At 47.5% G+C, this 24236-nt stretch overlaps 1 protein-coding gene across 2 annotated transcripts in view; it reads left to right on the top strand.

Annotated features, from left to right (window-relative positions):
• The window catches only part of LOC111144564 (acyl-CoA synthetase long chain family member 1), a 65142-nt gene that overhangs the window by 12871 nt on the left and 28035 nt on the right, over positions 1-24236 (top strand). For both annotated transcript variants that reach the window (XM_022498902.1, XM_022498903.1), the window contains exons 2-3: positions 8840-9066; positions 22017-22131. In XM_022498902.1, the coding sequence (XP_022354610.1) occupies positions 8872-9066; positions 22017-22131 (310 nt within the window). In that variant the 5' untranslated portion in view covers positions 8840-8871. The remainder of the gene's footprint in view (positions 1-8839; positions 9067-22016; positions 22132-24236) is intronic.

Genomic DNA, 24236 nt, shown 5'->3' with positions numbered 1-24236 from the left:
CCTTTCCCTTTGGAGAATCATTGTTCTATAAATATACCCTCCCCAGGGCCCGTAGTAGAGAACTGGTCAGAATCCCAGAGGGTCATTCACAATTAAGTGACGGTCAATAAAGCACCTGTTCTGGACAAGGCATCAGGGCATAAAAAGACAGATGGGAAGAGGCCCTCGGCCCGAAAGAGAGAGATGCATACACTCGCCACAAGTGCGAAGTAGGAGGCGCGAAGGGTTGCACGTGGGCTGCGGGGAGCATCCTCCAAGGATTCAGGGGGGCGCTGACTGCTTCTGACTGAGGAGGTCATGTACTTACAAATTGACGAGAGAAAGTGGCCTGTTTGGGTGGGCTGGACATCTGAAAACAGGGCCAGGGAAAGGGCTGTAGGTGAAGGAGACAGCAAAGGAGGGGGATACAGAGTGGGCATGGAGGCATAGGGAAGACTTTCTGGTGGGTTCCAGGGAAGGTCAGGAGCTCAGTGGAGGAGTGGAGGCAGCTGGCCCTGGGACACTTGCCTTCCTAGCCCTGCTGAGGTGAGGCGCCAGGAGGGGAGCTCACCCAGAGACGCATGGGGAGAGGACGGACCCTTCTCCTCATACATGGAGGGCAGATTTCAGGACCTTGGAAAGCTGGCTGGGAGCGCTCAAATCACCTTCCAGCCTCCCCTCCCCATTTTTCTTCCGCATTCTATGGTTTATTCTCCAGGCTCGAAAACCCAACCCTCCAGTTCCTCCTTTTCCCCCTTTATATCCACATACCAAAATATGTTTTGTTTTTTAAGTCATTAAAAGCCTCTTACTGTGAAATAGGCATAATGTAAAATTTACCCTTTAACCCGTTTTTGAGCATACAGTTCATTGTCATTAAGCACTTTCTCAATATTGTGTAACCGTTAGTGCCGTGGAGTTCCAGAATTTTTCATCATCCCAAACACGGACTCTGTACCTGTGAGGCAGTGACTTTCCCTGCCCCTCCCACCTTCCACTCCTATAGCCTCTATTTCTGTCTCTACGAATTTGCTGCATTCAAAGTCCCTGGAACACGTATCATAGTTTCAAGGTTCATCCACGTTATGGTGCGTGTCGGAATTTTCTTCTGTTCTAAAGGCTGAATGATACTCCATTGTCTGCAGGTTCCACATTTGGGTGTCCCTCCATCTATCGATGAGCTTTGGGGTTCAGATCCCCGCTTTTCAAAGCCCCATGTCATGGTTCTTTTCTCATCCAGTGCATTGCCTCCCACCTTTGTCTAGATTTGAATCACCGCATGCCTTGGTGGCAGCCTGTGCCTTTCAGCATCCCCAGGCTTTGCCTTCAGACCTGGTGTCTAGTCCCGTTCTCGCGTGGAGCTGGGGCACGACATTGGACTTCCCCTTAGCAGACATGTAGACATATATTCGGCTCCTATCTTTGAGCTGAAGCTAATAACATCTCCCTGCGCGGGGGCTGTTGTGAGAATTGTGCTTAGTCATGTTTGTAATTGCTTAGCACAGTGGCTCTTAAAGAAATCATTTCACACTGATTTCCCTGAATGTCTTCCTTCCCTTCTCCTGAACCCAGTTTCATCCTTTCATTCATTCCGGATTAATTTGCTCAAGTCCTAGCGTTGATCTGGGGAGTTGGTTCTAGCCGTCCTGTTTGGTCCCCATACCCTGAAGCAGAGCTGACGGTCAGAGGCCACACTGATCCCTTGAGGGCCAGCCTTCTTTGTGGCTTCTGCACACGGCTCCTCCTTGAGGGTGTGCGACCTCTCTCATTTCTTTGGCCCTGACTGCCACCTTGTTTCTCTCGATGTTGTGTGTATATTTGTGTTACGTCTCTTACTTCCAAGCCTCATGAATGGGGTCCACACGTGAAGAGTAAATAACGTAGATGCCCTGAGAGAGGGTGAGGGTTTCCCCCAAACTCTATTAGTCCTCATGTCACCCAGGTTCCCTCATTTTGCGAGGTGCCTCTCTCTTACCCAGGCTCTCATTTGTGGGGGGTCCTGTCAGTCACCTCAGTTTGAACACCCATCAGGTAGAAAAGGCCCCTTTCCTGAAGCCCCCTCTGCCAGTCCTAGTCTTGGGTCCTCACAGAGCCCACCTCACTGACTTCACATTTTTCTAAGGCAAAGAAATGTAACACTCGCTAGGTTGTTATTTCTGGAGGTTTGACCTTACAAAGGCAAATAATGGATATTACTGTCAAAAGCTTTTAAAAGTCAGTTTAACAAGCAATCAGGTATGAGGTTGAGTTATATAATATGGACCCATTGGGCACATTTTTTAAACTGTCCTAACATTGTGCAGGTGTGTTCCTGTGACGTGGGAGAATTTGTTCAGTGGTTGCAACCAGTGTGACCGCACAAAATCCTATTTGAAGAAGCACGTTTAAAGATCCTGTTTGAAGAAGCATGCTCAAAGAATTCTAATAAAATACCAGTGAAGTGTAAATAGGGAATAAGCACACACTTCTCAAGTAATTTGTTTTGTCATGTGGCCTAAGTATATACGTAGCTTACAGAAACTGTTATAAGTAGGGGCACCTGGGTGGCTCAGTGGGTTAAAGCCTCTGCCTTCGGCTCAGGTCATGGTCTCAGGGTCCTGGGATCGAGCCCCGCATCGGGTTCTCTCTGCTCAGCGGGGAGCCTGCTTCCTCCTCTCTCTCTGCCTGCCTCTCTACTTGTGATCTCTCTCTGTCAAATAAATAAATAAAATCTTTAAAAAACAAAAAAAGAAACTGTTATAAGTAGAAGTTGGACCATGTCCTCTATCCCTAAAAGTTGATCTGTTCAAGTTGGACACATGATATTTGGAATCTCACTGCTTTTGGGGGCACATCCGGAAGTTGTGGCTTGGTGGCCAGTATGAACAGGTGAGGCATCACCCTGATCTCACTGGTTACAAATTAGTCGAGCTTGATGCTTTAAATGCTTTATGTCCTCCTCTTTCTAACTTTGGGGATATGGGCAGGGTTGGTAGAGACTTTTCAACTTGACTGAATATTTCCGTAAGTCAGGTTTCTAAAAGCAGAGTGTCTCTGCTTTATTGCTCCTTTTACAATCTTGTTGGAAATTGAATTGGTGATCTAGAGCCTCACTTTCATAGAAATCAAGTGTGCTGCTTAAGGTTTATTATACTTAGTTGGGAAGAACCGCTCCAAGGCAGTAGAAGGGAGTAATTAATTCCCTGTGGAACGACTTGCCCGCTGTTGTATGGGATCCCGAAGTTACCCGGATGGTCGGTCTTTGCCCTACTCAGGCTCAGAACAGAACGATGGTCCCGGGGCAGTGTCCGTGGTCGGGAGCTCCTGTACAGAATGGGGTTTGGACAGCGACTTCTGCTTTTCCTCCCAAACTGGTGGACCCCGGCGTCCTTGTGGAGCTCCCGTACAACCCTCTTCAGGGAGAGCCCGGCCACTCTTTTGGTTCAAGAGGGGATGGCTTAAGCAAATCTAGCTTTAGGTCATTTGCCAGCCAGGGTTAAGGAGCGCAAATCCGACAGTTTTGGAGTGGCACACTGAAAGAACAGCGCACGGTCTGGCTGCCGCCTTCTTGTTCCTCCCTGAGGTCGAGCTCTGCCCAAGCCAGCGCAGGACAAAGGGGGAGTTTGAGCCTTCTGTAAATAGCCTATTGTACCAGGGGAGGAAGTGGGGCAAGGAATGGCAGCATCTTGCAAACTTGGCTTGCTGCTTTTAAGGAGAGATGTCAGGATTTCTTCATCGGCTGCTGCCAGGGCAAGGGTGCAATTTATTTCTGTGGGTTTGCTTGAAGGCTGCATTCCTAGCGAAGTATTCCATCAGACTGTGATTATTCAGCTGAATGAAAGCTTGAGGAACTTTAGAAGGGGAGACACGTCCAGATCACCGTTTTTTTTTTTTTGGTTTGCAAATGACAGGAAGAAAATAAAATGCTGATGTAAGTATACATTTACACAATCATAGGAGCTGTGTGTGCGTGCGTGCGTGTGCGTACGCATACGTGTGTGCCCCTGTGTCCTTAGAGAATGATGCCCTTGTGAGTCACCTTTGCCCCATATCCCTTTTTCCTGGTGTAAACAAAATGGTAAGAGGTGAGACTTTGTGTCCAGGTGGCCTTGGGCCCTTATGTTCAGAGTGCAGGATGATGGGGCAAATGCGGGCGGTTATGTAAGACGTGGAGCGTTCACATGGAGTTCAGATGCTAGGCTCTGCTCCTGTTGTGGAAAGCGAGTGCCAGAAGGACCTTTAGAGAGCACCTGCCCTCACGGTTCCTGAGCCGGGGTGGGTGGCAGGAGACTTGCAAGTTGCACACCGCCCCCCCCCCGCCCCGCGCAGAGGGCTACGCGCATGTTCCCGCTGCTGAGAACCAGGGGCAGAGGGTAGGAATGGTTCACGTCCAGGAAAAAGCACTATTTGAGAGCTAGGTCGGTGTCTTGGGGAAGCCCCATAAATCTCCAGCCTCAGCTTCCTTATAATCATTTTGTATTGCGAGACAGTGCGATACAGAGTGTGAAAGCTTCACTTCCACTGTTCTTACGTTCACTGTCCATTCTGTGGTTTGTTTGTTTGTTTGTTTTTAAGATTTTATTTATTTGACAGACAGAGATCACAAGTAGGCAGAGAGGCAGGCAGGTCGGTGGGGGGTGGGGGGGTGGGGGGAGGGAAGCAGGCTCCCTGCTGAGCAGAGTACCCGATGCAGGGCTCGATCCCAGGACCCCGAGATCATGACGTGAGCTGAAGGCAGACATTTAACTGACTGAGCCACCCAGGTGCCCCCATTCCTGTGGTTTTAGACTCCAGGACCCGAGTGAGCAAACCCCCTTTCGTAGGCGTGGGGAGGAAGGAGCCGCAAGAGCATTGCCGGGGAAGGAGAAGCTCGCTTGCCTGTAGGCTTGTGCGTTCTTGATGGAGAAACACTGACTGCGAAAGCCTTTAAGCTAATTGAATCATTATTCTTCGCAAACAGCAGCATTGTTATTTGCCAGGCCTGCAAACGTATGGAGAGGATGATGTGGAAATTTGCTTTTGAAAGAATTTTAAAAATATTCCAGCTGGAACACCATTGGAATAAGAATAAAATCTGTCTGGTTTTTAATCATTTGTTGACAAGGACGAGTCTTGATTCTTCTTCCTCAAGACCTGTTGGAGGACTGTCTTAAAGCGTGGTGTTTATATTCACCTGCAGCATTAAAAGGCTATTTATTGTGGCCGCTTTTCTTTGGATGTGGGTCTGCCTTCATTTTTAAACACCCCAAGTACCTTTTCCTTCATAGCAGTTCCGTAGAAGGGAGATTTATAATGCTTTACAGGAGTTGTTCTTCATGTGGATCTAAAACAAGGATTTGCTTTGGTTTTTTACTGGAAAGACTATAGTTTTCCTATGTACAGCATTAGCCAGTGGGTTCAGTGAAGCTGGTTTGTAGCTTGTCGCCTGGCTTTCCTCTGAGAGGCATGAATTAAACTGCTAAACCTCCTCATTACCCGTTAAAGATAAGAATGCAGCTGGATTTAAACCCTTAGAGTTACAGACTCATCTGATTAAATGGTCTAGCCCGGGTGCTACTAAATCAGTAATTTTCTTTATTTTTTTTAAAGATTTTTATTTTATTTATTTGACAGAGATCACAAGTAGGCAGAGAGGCAGGCAGAGAGAGAGGAATGGAAACAGGCTCCCCGCTGAGCAGAGAGCCCGATGCTGGCCTCAATCCCAGGACCCTGAGATCATGACCTGAGCCGAAGGCAGAGGCCCAACCCACTGAGTCACCCAGGTGCCCCTAAATCAGTAATTTTCTGAAGTTTTTGTTTTTTTCAAGTTCTTTCTTAGTTTTTTTAGTATCTTAATTTATTTCTTATCTCTAGAAAGAGACTTTTTTTCCCCTTTCTTAGTCTAATGCTGTCTACAGCTTGGCTACTGCTGATGCTTAAAATAGAAAAAAAAAAAAAAATCACCAGCTTATAACAGCATTTGTTCACGGGGGAATTATTTTTTATTCTCACACAGGGATGGGATTCTGTTGAACAGCCCCTGCGAATTCACGCAGTCTAGGTTTTATGGAAATCATCTTAGGGACCTATGGGAGAGAAGAGACAAGGGCAGAGGGGTGTGTGGGGGGTGGGTGGGAAAGTCCTGTTCAGATCTGGGGCGCCGTGGGTATGAAGATGGCTGGAAGGTGGAACGATTGCAGGGAAAGGCACGTCTGCACATTGTACACGTCTGGTTGCTTTGCGTCTGTAGGGTAGCACTGCTGTTTTTGCAACCTGACCACAGGGGCCAGACTTGATTTGCTTATCCTCACGGTCTCTTCCTCACAGAGTCCTTGCCTCGTCTCCAGCTTCACCCACGGGAACGCTTCTCACACTTTGCAGACATTGCTGGCTTAATTTTGCACCTTCCCCACCAGCTGGTGAGCCCATGGAGAACCTGCACCGGGTCACCAGCACCGTCCTCCCCACTACGGGCACCGGGCCTGGCATACGCCGGATGCTCCGTGATGGGCACCAACCAGAGTAACTCAGTTCCTATGCATTCATCTAGAATAAATCTGCTGGGAGTGTCCTACAGACAATCTGTTTCTTTCTTGGTCTGTCTCATGTTGGTTCGACATAACCACCCAACATCTGATCGTGTATTTTGCTGTTTGTTTTTTTTTTTTAATATGTCCATTGTCTCTTCTCATGGGGAAGCTGAGCAGAAAGAAAACAGTGTCTGTCTTCAGATCTGGCACTGGCAGTGACACTGATGCCCGTCCCTGCCCATGGGTGGAGCAGTGGGGTGACTCTGCTCCCAGCTGCTCATTGGCCCATCTTCCACCCTCTCTCCTCCTGGGAAGTCAAGTATGAATTTTGTCTGCTAGTTACCTTTAGCCCAGTGGGCAGCAGTGCGCGAGTCAGCATGTGACTGATGCCCTGAGAGACCTTGGCAGGTTGGGTAAGCGGCGGCTGAGCTCCTCCAGCCCCCTCCCACCCCCAGCCCTCGCCACTTCTTCTGCTCTGTGGTGGCTTGTCACCTAGCAGTCAGCCCTGGGTGGCACAGATGGTGAGTGGTTTTGTAAGTCCTAGAGCTCTCTCTCTCTCCACCATTGTGACCCAAAGAGATCTTGCTTATCTGTTCCTTCTCAATTGTTATGTAAAACCTGGAAATTTCCTGTGTGTGTGTGTGTGTGTGTGTGTGTGTGTGTGTACACACACCTACACAGAGCTGTTGTAGCACATGTCTGCCCAAGCTGACCAGATATACTACAGGACTGGTGGCCGGTGAAAACAATGGGCCCCCTGCCACTCCATAAAAAAAAAATAATTACAGTAGTATAGATTGGAAACGTAAACATGTCTGTATTTGAAAAAAAATTATCTTCAGCTTTGTGACCTAGCTCTTTAAAAGAACACACTGTAAGTGGCTCATAGATACCTCCTGAATGATAGCTAAAATGTTCCTACTCTGTGAATCGGCAGGCGGTGTTCAAGAAAAGCTGTCAGCATTTACCACAGTGTCCTCCCCTTTACTGCCACACGTGCTGTAGAGCACCTTTTCATCAATAGTTTTCTCCTTAGAATTACTCTTACTTATTATCTGTACCGCACACTTTTTATATTGGTATATGTATGAGTTGTCTGTAACCTCCAGCGTGAGGCTTTTTGTCTAGTTTTCTTCTGTGCGTTTTTGGCCTCTTAATTTTGTTGGTGAACTCTTTGTGGTCTAGCCTTGTTTTTAATTAACTCTGTCCCTTCCTGTTCTACACACAGGACAATCACAGAGTCTTGGTAGGTGAAATAATGATAGTGCCTGGAACGTATTGAGTCAGTTCTGATGCCCCGTGCATTTAGTCCTTATAAAAACCCCACGAGATCACTCCTGTTTTCAGCCTCCGTTTATTCTTAGGGCTACGAGACTCGGGGAGGTGAAGTAATGTGTCCCCAGTCCTCTAGCTAATAAGCTGGAAAGACAGGATTTGGCTCTTGAATCTGGGATCTTAAATACCCTTCTTACACTTCTTCTCAGCTACTACGCTACAATCTCTCTCTAGATGTTTGGTGGTTGGTTTGAACTTCATGTACACCCTTTTAGCATTATAATATAATCAAGGAATATAAAAGAAATTATTCGATCCGAATAGTGAACTCTGGTTCCCTGGCATTTGTGTTGCTGTTTTTGTGGTACAGAGTATGGGGAAGGCAAGAGGCATGTTGAAATTTAGGTTGGTGTGCTGTATCCATTGGGAGCTCGTTCTGAGATGCGTGGGCAGAAGCGGGAGCGGATGGCCGTTAGGTGGTGTGGGCTTATTTGTGCTTCTTCCCCTTTCTTCTCATTAGCCATGATAATGAGAGCTGAGTATATTTGATAGGGTGGAAGGAAACAGAGACGGTATCAGGGAAGGAGATGGTGACTTACGCCACTGGAGCATGTTGTGGCAAGAATTCTTCCTGAACGAAACCTTTTAACATGGGGAATGGAAGCTTGACACAAACTGATACACATACAATGAACTTCTTCTTTTTTTTTTTTTTTTTTTAAGATTTTTGATTTTTTTATTTGACAGACAGAGACCACAAGTAGGCAGAGAGGTAGGCAGGAGGAAGGAGGCTCGCCACTGAGCAGAGAGCCCGACACGGGGCTCGATCCCGGGACGCTGAGACCATGACCCGAGCCGAAGGCAGAGGCTTTAACCCACGGAGCCACCCAGGCGCCCCTACACGTACAAACGTACAATGAATTTCTAAAGGGTTTTTAGAGACGTGAAACTTGACAGCCAAGGAAAGAGCCGGACCGTTAGACTGTGGGTTCAGTGCCTTGACCAGTCAGGAATCAAGTTGGATGGTTGGCCTTTAGGAGTTTGGGACACAGGTCTTGCCTTTCTGGAAGGAATGTGACATTCTTCTCTATTGACAGAATTCAGCTTAGGGAGCGACCATCTCGGGACGATGCAAGCCCACGAGCTGTTCCGGTATTTTCGAATGCCAGAGCTGGCTGACTTCCGACAGTACGTTCGCACGCTGACGACCAACACGCTCATGGGCTTTGGAGCTTTTGCCGCCCTCACCACCTTCTGGTACGCCACGAGGCCCAAAGCCCTGAAGCCTCCATGCGACCTCTCCATGCAGTCTGTGGAGGTGCCGGTAAGTGGAGGGGCTGGCCTGCCTGCCGTGTGCATTTTCTCTGTATTTCTCTAGGTTCCCCATCGAGTGCTATGTTGGTCAACATCAGTCATTGGCCGATACTTGCTTGCAAGGGCACTTTGTAAGCCAAAATGTGCTCAACACACAAAGTTGGCCAGTGGGGTAATAGATGGGGGTAAGGGCCAAAATACAGAGCAGAAGCACAAAGTGGGTGGTGTTGGTGGGGTGTCTCCCTCTAGTCACCCAGAGGCTCACTGCAGGAATCCTACTGAGTTTTGACCCAGTGCTAGGCCCTACAGTCAGCCCAGAGGATTCTGTGAGCGGGAAAGGAGAGGCATAGAGTCCCTGCTCCCAAGGGGCTTATGTTCCAGCAGAGAAGAGAGTTGTCGAACAAACATTCCGTAAGGAAGGATTTCCTCTGTGGTATACCTGATACTTAGAACACCTCCCTAGCTTTGGAAAGAGACTCTGAGATTTCACCTAGGAAAAGGCGAGGCTAGGAACTTGCCAGAATAACATGGCCACAGAGTTTTGGGTAGGCCAAGAACAAGCCAAGAGCATTCAGGTGGTATCAGAGGTTGAGTGCCACAGTGGTGTAGAACTTGGGCACACCGTCAGCCATGTTCTTGTCGTCATGAAAGTGAAATGCAACGTATTTCCCTCATTAGGGCTGAATGGTTGTGATGGCATGGGGAAAGTTAAGGACCCTTTTTAGAAAGATTTTAGTGCTTCGGCTCTGCCCTCCTTCCGTTCTGAATCTCTTTAGTATAAAACGTGAGGGGTTGAGAAGATGAAGCAGCTGGGGTGTCTTGGGTGCTGGGACTCCTGGGCTACTCTCTGTGTTGTAGTCTCTCACTTTCCCCTACCCAGGGCAGAATCAGTTTTCAGTATTTCTAACTTTCAGCACATATAAAGAATATTTCTTCTTTTCCATCCTGCCCTGCTCCCCAGGCTGATGGCCATGAGCAGGAGAGGTGCCCTTTCAAATGAACCTTGGCCTGATGAGTACCTTTTTGTTATTTATAGTTTTAGTTCTTTGCTTTCCTTTAGACAATTGCTTGGATTCATTCATTTGAAGCTTTTTAAATATATAGTAGATATGTCAGTCTAATACATGCCAAAATGTAAAAATAGAATGACTGAATTATTGCCAAGAAAAGTTGGTTTTATGCCTTATTTAGAAGGTAAATATGGCTTAATATTTTACCTCAGCTAATCACTAACCGTGAAGGAGGAGAATTCAGTTTTTCTAATAGAAGTGTGTGAGGTTTTTGAGATTACTTTTCTTCTGGAGGAGGACTTGGTGTCTCACAGTAGCATTGCCATTGCTGTGAAAAGAATATTTGCCAAGCGCAGATTTAAGATATTTATAATTTAGCAGTAACTGTAAATGCCTAATTCGTATTGTATGAAAAATTGTGGAAGCACTTACAGTATGCTCTTTAAGCTCCAGCTTCGCATAAAGTCATTCTGAGACTTGGGAAAATAAGCATGTTTGTCCTCTGTGGAATAGTTTAAAAATTACTGAGAAGCGGAAAGAAAATTAAAATCTATAATTCCACTCCCTGGTAGAGAGGCTTCCTGATTTTTCTCTTGGCTTATAGAAATGGACTTAGTTCTGGTTTTCAGAACTTGTAGGTCTTATTGCTTTGCATTTCTAAAAAAAGACCTTAAAATATCGAATTCAAGAGAGCTTGGTAGTTATAGATGCGTTTATATAGCTAGCATGGCCGTATGGACTGCTTATGGCAGAAAGAAGCCCTTAAATTCATTTCATTACATATTCATGAAAAGCCTGCTTATATGGCACGGTCAGAGGAACTGATTGCCAGAATAAAATATTGTTGTTTGGTTCCTACTTTGAAAACAAGTAAGCGCCATTTGCCAGTCCACATCCTGATCCCCCCACCCCCTGCCTCCATCTCTCATCAAGATTTTTACCCTCTCCCGCTTCCCATAAACCTTACCTGGATATTAAAATGAGAGGAATCTGCACTTTTTGGTTTTGCTGCATCTCATGACTACCCACACCGTGTGATTCCAAGCTACACCTTCCTAAAGCAGCGGCACAGAGGTTCTTGCTAAGTTACTGCTTCTGACATTTCCTTTTAAAAGTCAGGGTGGAGGGGCGCCTGGGTGGCTCAGTGGGTTAAGCCGCTGCCTTCGGCTCAGGTCATGATCTCAGAGTCCTGGGATCGAGCCCCGCATCGGGCTCTCTGCTCGGCAGGGAGCCTGCTTCCTCCTCTCTCTCTGCCTGCCTCTCTGCCTGCTTGTGATCTCTCTGTCAAATAAATAAATAAAATCTTTAAAAAAAAAAAAATAAAATAAAATAAAAGTCAGGGTGGAGGGGCACCTGGGTGGCTCAGTTGGTTAAGTGTCTGCCTTTGGCTCAGATCATGATCCCAGATTCCTGGCATTGAGTCCTATGTCATGCTTCCTGCTTAATGGGGAGCCTGCTTCTCCCTCTCCCTCTGCACCCCCAACTTGTGCTCTCTCTCTCTCTCCTCCTCTCTCTCACTTTCTCAAGTGAATAAATACAATTTTTAAAAAGTCACGGTGATACAGGGGATGTTAGCATTGAGCCCTAGCCCCATGTATGAAAGGCAGTGAGGACATAGGCTGCAGAACGGGACAGAGAAGCTGGAGTTTGGAACAGAATCCAACAAGCCTTTTTTAACTTTGAAGCGTGGTTTGATCTGGGCTGTGTTTAGAGGGCCGTGCCCCGGCATCCGTGGTGGCAGCTGACTCTGCCTACAGCAGCGGGACCCCAAGGGCTGCCTCTCCCTGCATGTTGGGGAGGAACTTCATCTGCCACAGAATTTTTCTGTTGCTGCTCCATGACTCTGAGCTGTGGAGGGAATCGAGGTTTTCTGTGTCTCTACGGCCTTTAATCATGTTCACAGGTGACGTGCACATTTCCAGGTTTCATCTTGCCTCTTCCTGTCGGCTGAGATCCCCACGTCCCCTGGTGAAGATGACCTTCACCACAGTGACTAGGGACCCCTTGGGACCTGTTAGGGCCCAGGCCTTGGTGGGACAGAGGAGAGCATGATGGCGCTGGAAAGGACCAGGGAGGCTGCAGATGTGGCAGAGGCTGGGCCTGGCTCCTCGGCTTAGATCGGGCAGCTTTGGGCAAGTTCCCCTGACTTTCCCGACCTTCAGCCTTCTAGAAAACAGGAGTGACAGTATCTGCCCTCCCTGGTGGGCATTAAGAGCGCTGCTTAGCTTATTTGTAGAGTGTCCGCTCGTCCATGCTAAGTGTTCGGTCAGTGTTAGTTTTCTTCTTCTGTAAAGGCCTCCTCGTAACCATCATGTTTTATATATAAGAAAACAGCTGAATCCAAAGAGGCAAAATTGTACCTACCGTTAGTGGGCTATCAAGAGCTCTGTTATGCTGCTTTCATTACAGTACTTGAAAGTTATGGATTATAGCTAGGGTTTTTCAGGGGCGGGGGAGGAGGAAAATAAGGATAATAAGGCAAGCTGGGGTCTGTCTAGATTAATTTTTTAAGGATTTTATTTATTTGACAGAGAGAAAGAGAGCATAGGCCGGGGGAGTGGCAGGCAGCGGGAGAGGGAGAAGCAGGCTCCCCACAGAGCAGGGAGCCTGATTTGGGGTTTGATCCCAGTACCCCCAGGATCATGACCTGAGCCAAAGGCAGATGCTTCACCGACTGAGCCACCCAGGTGTCCCTGTCTAGATTAATTTGAAGAGCCAGTGGCTAGACCTTTGGATCCAGGAGCAGCCTCTTCTGAAAATGGGTATTGCAGGCAGATGAGTCTGCGAGTAGTGATGGAATGAAAGGAAGGAAAGGAATGGGTAATAGAAGAATGGAGTCTGAATGTCCCGCACAGGCTGGCGGTGGGATCAGACACTGTCAAGGATGGGGTGGGAGGGAAGTTTGGGGCCGAGAGCATGGAGCTGTCAGAGCCTGGGCCAGCAGCAAAAGTGGATTTCTGGTGAGCTTCTGCCTCCCCTCCTCCTCTTCCCCTGCACCAGGTTGGACATAGATGGGGTCAGAGCAAAACTTGGTGCTGATTGGGTCGTAAGCCCACCTACCAGAGTTTAAGGGATCGAGGCAACAAACCATCCCAAAGCATAAAAGGGAATCATTGTAATTCCTGAAGGAGGTAGAAGAAAGAAGATGAGAATTCCTTTTAACTGGTGAGAGACGTCCTATAGGCCTTGAGATAGCTTACTTACCAAATTCACATGGAAAGATTTTGAGTGACTACTGCTAGATTAGGGTATACTTAAATGAAAATGAAAACCCAAGTGATATGCTTTGTTTTTAAATATTAAAGAAGGGAGTAAATTGTAGGATGCAAAAAACTTTTTTTTTTTTTTAAAGATTTTATTTATTTATGCGAGTGAGTGCACAGCAGGGAAAGGGTACAGGGGGAGGGAGAAGCAGACTGTATGCTGAGCAAGGAGCTGATGCTGGTCTGGATCCCAGGATCCGGAGATCATGACCCGAGCTGAAGGCAGACACTTAACCAATTGAGCCACCCCAGACAGCCCCCCAAAACTTTTTTATACCCGCAGGTCCAGGCTTTTTGAGACATTTTAAAAATATCGGGACTTCGTTTCAGATTCATCTCTGGCAGCTAAACCAATTAATCTGTAACAGATTCACTGTTTAAACTTGTTAGCCGTGGCCCCTTGGTGCCAGGGTGGCTCCGTATCTTTCACAATATAGAACCGGTTCTTTGGGTGTCACTCTTCTTGTCTGAGTTGGATGACTTTCACACCAGATGATCTCCTGACATTCGGGCGCATGCTGGCTGGCTCCCCCCTTTGGCAGGAAAGCTTGAGATCGGCCCGTCCACATGGTGGGCTATATACGGTGAGCAGCTTGCCTTAGCGTGTTAGTCCTGTGCTCCAGAAGGTCTCCTACGGAGGAGGGGACACTCTGGATTTAGTCTGCCGTGAGTCACAGAGACATTATCTGACGGGCATCCATTCAGAAGCACTTGAACGTCGGCCGAGCGATGTGGCGCACCATCCCTAGGAAGAAGAGGTTGTTGGCCTCACATAGCTTACAGGATAGAGGGCAGAACAGCCAAGGACCTCTTCTCTCCCTGGCAGAGGGCAAGGAGCGTCCTTAAGCCAAGAGTAATATGAGAAGCTTGTTCTTGTGCCCTCAAGCCAGAGCTCTGGTTCGTCAGAACTCTGAAAGGAGCGCACCAAAGGGAACACATCTGACCTGTGGAGCCCACGCTCAGCAGATAGCGTGGGTTTAAGTTTTGACAAAGACTCACATGGGACCTCCACAGACACACTGCCTGTCTCTGAGGGAATGACATTGGCAATCCAGAGAGTGAAAATGACCCAAAGAAGTTGACTCAGAGAAGCAGTGAGGAGGAAAGGGTGGTTTCCCCGGGGCCTGAGGTGGGAGTATAGGGAGAAAAGGGCCCAAACTTCCAGCTGCCCGATGAGCAAGGTCTGAGGCGCTCGCCTAGAACATGGCGACCGTGGCTGAGAACACTGCACCGGACAACTGAGAGTCGCTAAGAGAGTAGGACTCAAGTGTTTTCACCGAAAAAGAAAACAAAATATACATCTGCGAGGTGACGAGATGTTAATGACTCCATTGCGAGAATCTTCACAGTGCAGGCCTCTCTCTCGGTACACTCTAGGGGCCTCACGGGTTTATCGAGGACACCTCAGTAAAGCTGGAAAAAACAAAAGGCAAAGAATGGCAACGCACGGGACGTGAATGGCTGGGGCTGGTCCCCAGTGGGGCGCTGTTGTCCAGTGGGGCAGGGGGCAAACACAGCCAGGAGGCAGAGCTGCAGGAAGGGTCCGCGGGGTCACTGCCGGGCCAGAGCAGGAAGAGCGGTGGGAAGGGCGGGTGTGTTCACACGGTACACCCATGGCCGCCTGCCTGGAGGCCTTGGCCGAGCACCCGCAACAGGGGGTGTCAGACTCACGAATTCGAACCCGGTGGCAGGTGGCAGGGGAGCATGAAGAGGAAGGGAGAAATATCAGCAACAGTCTAGCTGTTTCTGCAGTCACTTGTAACTAGAAACCTCAATAGAAACAGAATTCTCATCCCGGAGGAGACTTGGAATGGTCGACTAGAAGTCCGGGTGGGGCTCCCAGAGGATCTCCTGGTTTGATGCGCTGGCATCATACCGGTCAGTAGTACTTGTGGGAATTCCTGTTTGGGGGCGCCAACCTTCATTCACCTGCCATTTGTAATTGCAGGTATCCGGTCAGCATTCCCCCACTGCCTGTGCTTCCCTGGTCCGACTGCAAAATCGTTGTGCATGTGGTTAAAGACGTATGCAAAGATTTGCTTTTCTTTTTTTTAAAGATTTGGCTTTTTAATCTTATCCCTAGCAACTTGGCTGCTCTGGTGCTCAGAGAGTTTTCAAACACGTTTTTCTAAAGCGTTATGGCATTGGAGGGCATTTTTAGCAAGCGGTCCTAGCCGTTGGGGCAGTGGGAGTGGATGGAAGGGATGTGTTTGTTTAGGCCTAGCATCCTGGGGGTATGCAAACATCAGCATTTTCATACCTTGCCGTAACTTTAGCACGTCTTCTAAGACTCCACGCCTTCTTAATAACAAAGTATGAAAAACCTTGCTAGTTACTTTTTTTTTGGCTAGACTTACATCGTAGGACATTTCACCGAGCTTCTCTAGGTTTTTGGGCTCATCCGCTAATTGAAAGTGACTGGTCATTTGAATGAAGAGGTGCTGGTCATGGGGCTGCGGTGGGCGGACGAGTGGGCTGCGGACAAGGGCAGGCATGACAGAGAACTGAAGGCAGAGTTTCTGACTCCATGCCAAGACCAGGCCCCAGAGGTTATTAAGTAGCTGCCTTTAGGAATTCAAAGAAAGAAAGATGATTGTTTTAGAAAAATTTATTTCTTGGTTCCATTTAACCAGGCAGTAAACGCTTACTACTGTTCACTAAATAGGAGTATGGTCAAGCAGGTCTGACAACGTGCTTTGATTTTGTGCAAAGGATGCCGCCTCTCACAGGCTTCCTTGAGCAGGGAACGTGTGTATTCATAAATGACAGAAGAGTGTGCTGGAATATTTATTTGAGTTTAAAAATAGCCGGGGCAACTTGTGCCAAATGAAAAATGACAACTGAAAACTTTCCGAGCCTCTCGACAAAACTCCCTCCTTCTCACACTTCATGTCTAGAAGGCCAGCCATGGATGAGAAGTAGACGCTGGTTCCCTGTCGATTCGTCCACAGCGGAGCGGAATGGTTGGCATGTCTAAAATGGCGGGCACGTAGAGATGCTACAGGCAGTTTTGTCCTGCTGGAACAATGTGTGTTTGTGGGTTCGGGGTTTGGTGGCTCCAGACTTTCTTCCCTCTCACGGAGGTGGGAGGGTGCTATTTTCCCTTCTGTGGTTGGCTGATGTCCCCTTGTGATGACATTGAAATGTGCCTTGGGGCACAGAACTATCGTTTCCAAGTGCTGTGCCAGATCCCCCACCCCCCTGGAAGCACATCCTTCGCTTGGGAAAGTGGGGGCTCAGGAAGTAGGAAACTGGGTGGGGGGTGTGTAATGGAAGCCCTTCTGGGATGAGGGGAAAGTGTTGAAGATCCAAAAAACTGAGTCGGCCACCAGTGATCTGGGCCTGGCTCCTTGAAGATGGAGATGAGTGGTGTGGGGGTGAGTTTGAACCTGCTCGGGACCCACAGAATCTTCTTACCATGCCAGATGTCCATGGAGCTGGGTCCAAGACATTTCCGGCCAAAGCCTTGCCCTTGGGCTGCTTTCTCACCTGCAGAGCGGCTGGCATGTAGCAGGCGCTCAGGAAATAGTCACTTAGCTTCCGTTGTTCCTGCACTCACATGTCAAACCCCAGCACTGATGGTGACGTGATGGTTCTGTCCTTTTCTTTCCTCCCTGGGCGTAAAGGATCTGGGGAAGTCAGTTTGTTCAATGGTGAGCATGAACAGTGAGCCTGGTGGTTCCCCGCTATGCTGGGATGTAGACAGCTCAGCATATCACGGGGTGTTTAGGTGTGTTTTAGGTGTCCTGTCTGTTAGCGTTCAGGAATTGAGTGGGAAGGTCACCGTCCAGCTGGCCTTTAAAGGCCCTGGTTCATACAGCAAAGATCTAGTGTTGGTGGGATTGAGAATTGATGGCCAGGGAGTCTCTCTAAGAGGTCACTGGATGTAAGAGTGGTTTTTGTGCCTGCGAAGCAAGACAGTGATGCTCTGGGCAGGGTAAGAGGCATGTAAAAATATAAGTGCTGGGAAGAAAGTTTCACATGGAGGATATTGGCAATAGAAAATAATAAATAAATGAATAAACAAAAATCCAACAGCAACCCAGAAAAACACCGTGCCCCTAGGGCTGTGATTCTGCTGTTTTTTCCCCTGGAGGTGGATTTAACATTAAAATCCAGCCACGTCTTCCACAGTTTCCTTACAAGTTACGTAGTTCTCCTTCCCTCCCTTGTCTCCCTCCCTCTTTCTGTCTGCCCCCACCCCCAGCAGGAGTAAACAATAGTAACACAGAGGGAACTTGACTGTCGTGGCCTGCAGATACCCATTTTCTAGACTGAGATGAACAACACCAGTTTACAAAGCCTGGATCTTTCTATCCCCCAGAAATCCACAAGAATGTAATTCCATTTTTTTAAAAAAAGATTTTATTTATTTGACAGATAGAGATCACAAGTAGGCAGAGGGGCAGGCAGAGAGAGAGGAAGGGAAGCAGGCTCCCCGCTGAGCAGAGAGCCTGATACGGGGCTCGATCCCAGGACGCTGGGATCATGACCTGAGCCAAAGGCAGAGGCTTTAACCCACTGAGCCACCCAGGTGCCCCTGTAATTCCATTTTTGCATTTAAATATGAGCGTGCACAAAATGACTCTCACCATCTTCAGTCCTTTTCATCAAATACAGGTTTCCCCTGGTATCCAAAAGTAGAGTGCCCCTGTGAAAGCGTTTGTAAGCCTAAAGGGCCTAAAGCAAGAGTGTCCCCCACTTTCCAGAAGTTCCAGTTATGCCACTTCACTTTTACAAAAAGATCTATGTAAACGCAAAACTCCTTTTTGCATAAATGTGAAACTCCTCTTCGGATTTTGTCCAGGTGGTGAAAACAGGTAGTACTCGTGTGGGTCTTTCATAAAAGTCAAGTTTCATAAAGTGAACTTTCAGAAAGTGGGAGCAAGGGCCCATATAAGCAAAGGTTCTGGTCTTGGGAACCACGGATATGCAGACATCCACTGTGGTCCTGCCCTTACTGGCCCCAAGTGGGACTTGAACTTTCATTTCCTAATTCAGCCCACATGGGGAGACTGACCTCAAGAGGAACTTTAGCTTATAGAGATGTTGCCAAATGGACTCAGGACCACTGATGTGACCGTAGTGTATTTGACTCATGACCTTCTCTATTTTTTTTAAATTAGAAGACTCTAAAACCACATTAAAGAAGTATATAGCATAATCCTCCTTGATACTCAATCTTACTGACTGATTTCCTGTACGTTTAGTTGGGGTTGTCTGCTTATCTCTCCCTGTTTATTCCTTCCTTCCTTTTATTTATTAATTATTTATGTATTTGAGAGAGAAAGAAAACACAAGCTGGGGAGAGAGGGAGAGAGAAGCAGGCCCCCATTGAGCAGGGAGCCCGACACGGGGCTCAGTCCCAGGACCCTGGGATCACTACTGAGCACAAGGCATATGCCCAACCAACTGAGCCACCTAGGAACCCCTGCTCTCCCTGTTTCTTGGAAATAATTGAAACCCCAGCCTCTACCCTCCATCTGTAGGTTATATCAGAAGTCCAGAAGTTTTTTTTTTTTTTTTCATCTAAGTAAATGTTCCTAGAAATAGCGACATGTCCTTCCATGACCCAGTAATGGAATGCCCTCCTTTTGAAATGGCTTGAGTTTGTAGCACATATAGACATTTGAGCTCAGTTTCAGCCCTGATTCCCAACACCCCGAGTGCAGTCCTTTCCCCTTTGTAGGTATAATTAAGGTTGCCAACACCCAGTGTTTACAAATAGCATTTTTGTTCACAAATGGTGATTCCTCAGGGGAACGTGTGATCATTTCATAGAGCAACACATTGCAAAGCACAGATCTTGCTCAGTGCCCCCCCCTTCACTCAGAAATTTTGAAATTACAGAGTATATTACGAGTAAGTGACAGTGTGACTTTTTACCTAGTTTCACCTATGCCTTAAGTGGTGTGCCTTTGGGGCCTAGAGCTCATTTATTGCTTCATCTTCAAACCTTTGCTAAGTATTCTGATTGCTAATTAGAAGAAGAAGAATATATATCTTGTCTTCAATTAACTTCTTTAACTGGGATTTGGCTCTGTTACTTCCATGTTTCTCAAAGTTTTGAGGATTATGTACCACCAAAAAATTAACCTTAACCAAAGAAGTATTTAACCAAAAGTTTGTCATCAAATTATCCTCCAGACCAGTGATTCTCAAAATAAGAATTGGGAGGTTGACCTACTATCTTGAAAGGGATATGGTCTCCCTATATCCAAAGCTAAACGGACTCTCTTCTCAAACCTGGCCCCCATGCCCAGTCTTCTATTTTTGATTAAATGGAACTGCTATTTTTAGACCTCCTCCTTTAGACCCCAGGGACTGGGCAGATCCCATTCATTAACCCTTCCTACTTCTGGTGTCACCCTTCTCCCCATTCCCACTTGCCGCTGCCCTCACCCAGGCCCACATGAGTACATTTTTCTCTGGTCCCTTGCCCTCCATCCCATTCTTCGTGCTGCTGCCTCACTTCTTGTAGCTTTCTTTCTGAAGCATTGTTCCAATTTTCACTACTCCCCTGCGTACCTTAATGCGTCCAGTGAGTGGTTCTCACCAGCATGCACCAGAATCCCCCGGAGGGCTTGCTACAGCTGCTGGATCACACTCTGCTGGATCAGAGTTTCTGATTCAGTAGATCTAGGGAAGGGTGAGCTAATTTGCTTTCCTTAGAAGGGTCTGGTGTTCCCCAGACCATCCTTTGCGGGACCTTGGCTCGAGGAATCTGAAGATTCCAGGCTACTCCTGTCCATTCATCCTGACCTCCTGCACGCTCTTTGCCCAGCCAGTGCTCCGTGGAGCCCTTCTGGGGATGTAAGGATAAGACGCAGGGGTCCTTCGGAGAAAGCTCTGTGTCTTATTCCCCTGATGCCCCTCTGCCCCACTGACAGCTGTGAGAGTTCTCAGTGGAATGCTGGGGGAGGGCAGGATTGCTTTTGCAGAGAGACCCCCGAGTGATACCACGCATGAATTCATGGCAGGATGGGAGGCGTAGGAGGCCCTGTCCTAAGCTGAGGTCATGAGGACCTGGGCCACCAAGCTGCCTGTGCCTCCTGGCCATGCTTGATAGGCGCAGTGGGCCAGGCCGGGCCAGTGGCCAGGAGGTGGTTATATGTGGCTCTTTGCTCCTCTCCACCAGGCATACCTCTGTTCTTCCCTTTTTCTGTCACTCCATCCCTTGCTCCTTTTTCTCCTACCATAGCCGTGGTACCCTGGCTCTTTTTGGTGGGCGCCTTCCTGGGTTGAAAAGGCTTCCAATGCGTACTGTAAAGCCACAAAATTACTTCTGAATTTTAATCAGAGTATTTGTTGGAGAAAAGATACAGGCTAAGCAGGACTGGCATTCGTAGTTAAGGCTTGTTATAGGGTGTCTGAGTCATATTCTACACACCCCTCTTTTATAGGACCAATTTTGTTTAGCTGAAGGTAACCCTGGACACGGACACATGGGATCCCCGTTTTGCAGACAAGCAAACAGACTCAGAGATTAGGTCGTCATGACGCATGATTCTACAGAGCAGAGATTTTCCCACCATAGTACACACAGAAAATAACTTCTCTGCTTTATTAAGTAGTGTGTTATAATTAATAATCACGTTTGGAATCATGGCCACAGGTGTTAGCAGGCGTCTGCCAAGATAGAGTGTGCTGATGAGTCAAATGTATCATCGGGTGATATTTATCCCAGAAAACGATTTGCTGCATTAGGTCAAGTGTCAAACACATATTTAGTACCTAGTAGACAATAAAAGAGTTTATATAAACTTATGTAAAGCAAAGAAAAAAGTCTGGAAAGAACTCATTGAACTGATAATAGGGGCTAGTCATTTTTTTTTTCTTAATATACTTTTGTACTGTTCTTTTTTTTTTTTGAAGTACATATATGATAAATTGGTTGCGGGGAGAGCTTACAGGAGATATGAAGAATCCTACCGAAATCCTAAAAAAAAAAAAAAACCCAAAAGAAGAAGAAAAAAAAGGATCCACCAAAGTCTGTCTGGAGGTCATGACCTACGAAGGCTCTCCATGTTGGTTCTTCCCCTGGAATGCTTCTGGTGTCTCCATCAGCAACTGTGCTATCTGAGACCCAGCCCTTTGCTCCTTTCTCGTGAAGGCTTTCCTCTCTGCTTTCTTCAGACCTCACGCTAGAAACAGTCTCTCCCACTTGTGAATGGTCCTTTCCTATAGTACCAGAAGTTCCTTTGTCTTCGTCTGATTTCCCTGGAAAATCAGAAGTTCCTCCCAGGTTATACTGCTGTGGACACGGTGATCAAACAGTGGAAATCATCTCAAAAGGAATACACAGGATGGAAGTAAAAGCAAACAGCCTGTCATTTCCATGAGAGCTGATGCAAGCTCCGTCCCCCGTGCGGTTGATAGTAGAGGCTTGTGTGGTGGTGGTGGCACATTTCCAGTTCTGTTCTCTTCCCCTTATCCGGCCAGACCCCTGCCCAGAGATGGGCACCTCTGATGGCCGTTTGGTCTTAGCCTTGATTCTCTGAAGCCTGCTGTACTTTACCCCAGGCAAATGAGTTCTCTTAGCAAATCCTGCACTTCCATTCGTTCCACAAATACTGAGCAGCGACCCCACAGGGGTCCCTTGGAGGGCCTGGTGGGCACTCACGTTAGGCTTTTTATTTTTAATGTTTTCCCCTAACGTGCTCCTGCGTCTGTGTCTCTTTGCACAGGGTAGCGATGGCGCTCGGAGATCCCCGCTGCTGGATAGCGATGAGCCCTTGGTGTATTTCTACGAAGATGTCAGAACTTTGTACGAAGGCTTCCAGAGAGGCATCCAGGTTTCAAGTAAGCATTTGCTGCACTTGTGTGACTAATGTTCAGTGATTTTCACTGAGAACAAGCGGTCTCTCTTGAGGAAGTCGTATTTGCTCTCATGTTCTATCTCCTTCCACCTGTTGAAGTCCCCTGCCTCCTCCCATACCGTCTCAAGAGTGAACCCCAAAGCACACGAGCCCCTCTGGCTGCTCCTGGGGCAGAGAGGGTCTCATGGTCAAATAGGTTTTCGGCGTGTCCTGGATTTTATGCAGAGTCTCACAGAGATTAGCTCATTATTGGGCGCGGACATTTCCTGAGGTCAAAAGGTTTAATGGGGCCCGATCCAACATTTTCAAACTTACTTGACCACGAGACCCGTATTTTGAGAAATAAACACTGACATCCCAAGGAAGTAGTGTTCTAGGAGAGCCTTTGCAAGTGTGACACACGGGACACGCTCCCACACTAACGGTGGCCGGAGAAACCCAGCCCGCGCTCCTCGGCTCCTGCCTGCCTTTCTGGCCTCTCTCCCTGCCGGGCTCCAGATAGAGTCTCCTCAAGTTTACACCAAACCTCTTGCAAAACCAGCACCCCTCTCCCCTTTCTCATAACCCCACACCTTCGTGCGCTTGTCTCTTGTTTACTGGCCCTCTACAGCGCCTGTTCCATTTCTCCCTTTTCTGTGCCACTGCCCTCGTCTTTCCTTTTCATCTCCTGCCTCGAGGTGAGGTGTTTCCCCCCCCCCAGCATCTTGTACCTATTTCTGTAATCGCCCCTCCAGGGAGCCGAGGCACTCGCCTGCTGTTCTGTCCCACTCACCGGTGCTCCTTGAGCAGGGCAGCTGTCTCTTCTCGCGACACTGGCACATGCTCTGGCAAACAGTAGGTGCTCCATTAATGTCTCCTCAGCTGCCCGCATCCCTCTTTGTGTTTTCACCTCTTCGTTTTGGCTTGTTCCGGGTTACTCTGTAGAAATGGTCTCCAGGATTCATGGTTTGTCGTTTAAATCTTTTGATGGCTAGCTTTTATTTTTGCCACAATTAGCTAGACTGGAGTCGGCTGACAGTGAGGGACTGCGTGCTGTTGCCGTCTCTGGCCCCACAATGTGTTGCAGGTAGTACGCGCTCAGAAGTGCCCTGTTTTTTACTGGCTTCTGGTAACGCTGGATGGATGGCTCTAATGCGTTTTTGACCCAGCGTTCCTGTAGAAGATTCATTAAGCCCCACTCTAAAGGGAAAGCCAACTTACTTCTATATTTTGAACTTGTTCAAATATAGTGTCAGGGTCAGGGTGGGTCATTCCATACAGCCACTTCAAAATATTTGTATATTAAATATTTGTATATTTATAGATGTGTACATATGTATATAGAATCTTTACCACTACCACAAAGTCACATGTAGAAATGTTTTCACGTTTTTCTCAGTGTGAGCAGAGAATGAATTCATCCTGGTAGTCCGGAGACTTACATTATCCTTCTGACGCTCCTCTGACCTCTAGACAGTAACTTTTCAAGAATTTTTTGGTCACTTTCTCTACTTAGAAAATGAAAATCTTATGTGACTGTTACAGAGAAGTTGAAGAAAACAAAGTTCACTCTTCTTAATCTATACTGATTGAAGGAAGCTGTTTTGCAGGTCACTTTTGCCTTCTAACCCCCGCCAGGGAAGCTTTTTTATTCTAAGCCTTTTTTTTTTTAAGTATTTTTTTTTTAAGATTTTATTTATTTATTTGAGGGAGGGGGAGCAGCAGGCAGAGGGAGAGGGAGAAGCAGACTCCCTGCTAAGCAGAGAGCCTGACATGGGGCTTGATCCCATGACCCTGCCTGAGCCGAAGGCAGACGCTTAACCATCTGAGCCACCCAGGCGTCCTTATTCTAAGCTCTAATTTTCCTAGACTACCATACGACGAAGGCTTTATTAGGAGAGTAAACACCAGCATCCAGATAAGGGAGTTGGGAGTTTATTGAATGAAAGGAGAAACCGGCATGGAGTTTTTAAAAGCTTGTCTTTTCAGACTGTACACAGGGAGCCGCTTGTAAGAGGAGGGCTCTGTCTGCGAACCTGTGGATTCTCGTCTCTGGCTGCACAGCAGTATTGCCCAGGCCCCATCCCCGGTCCAATTATATAAAAAATT

This window comes from Enhydra lutris, unplaced genomic scaffold (genome assembly GCF_002288905.1).
Source record: "Enhydra lutris kenyoni isolate GAN:26980312 unplaced genomic scaffold, ASM228890v2 scaffoldscaffold11, whole genome shotgun sequence".
In the NCBI taxonomy this organism is placed as follows: domain Eukaryota; kingdom Metazoa; phylum Chordata; class Mammalia; order Carnivora; family Mustelidae; genus Enhydra; species Enhydra lutris.
This window is presented reverse-complemented; position numbering and strand designations above follow the sequence as displayed.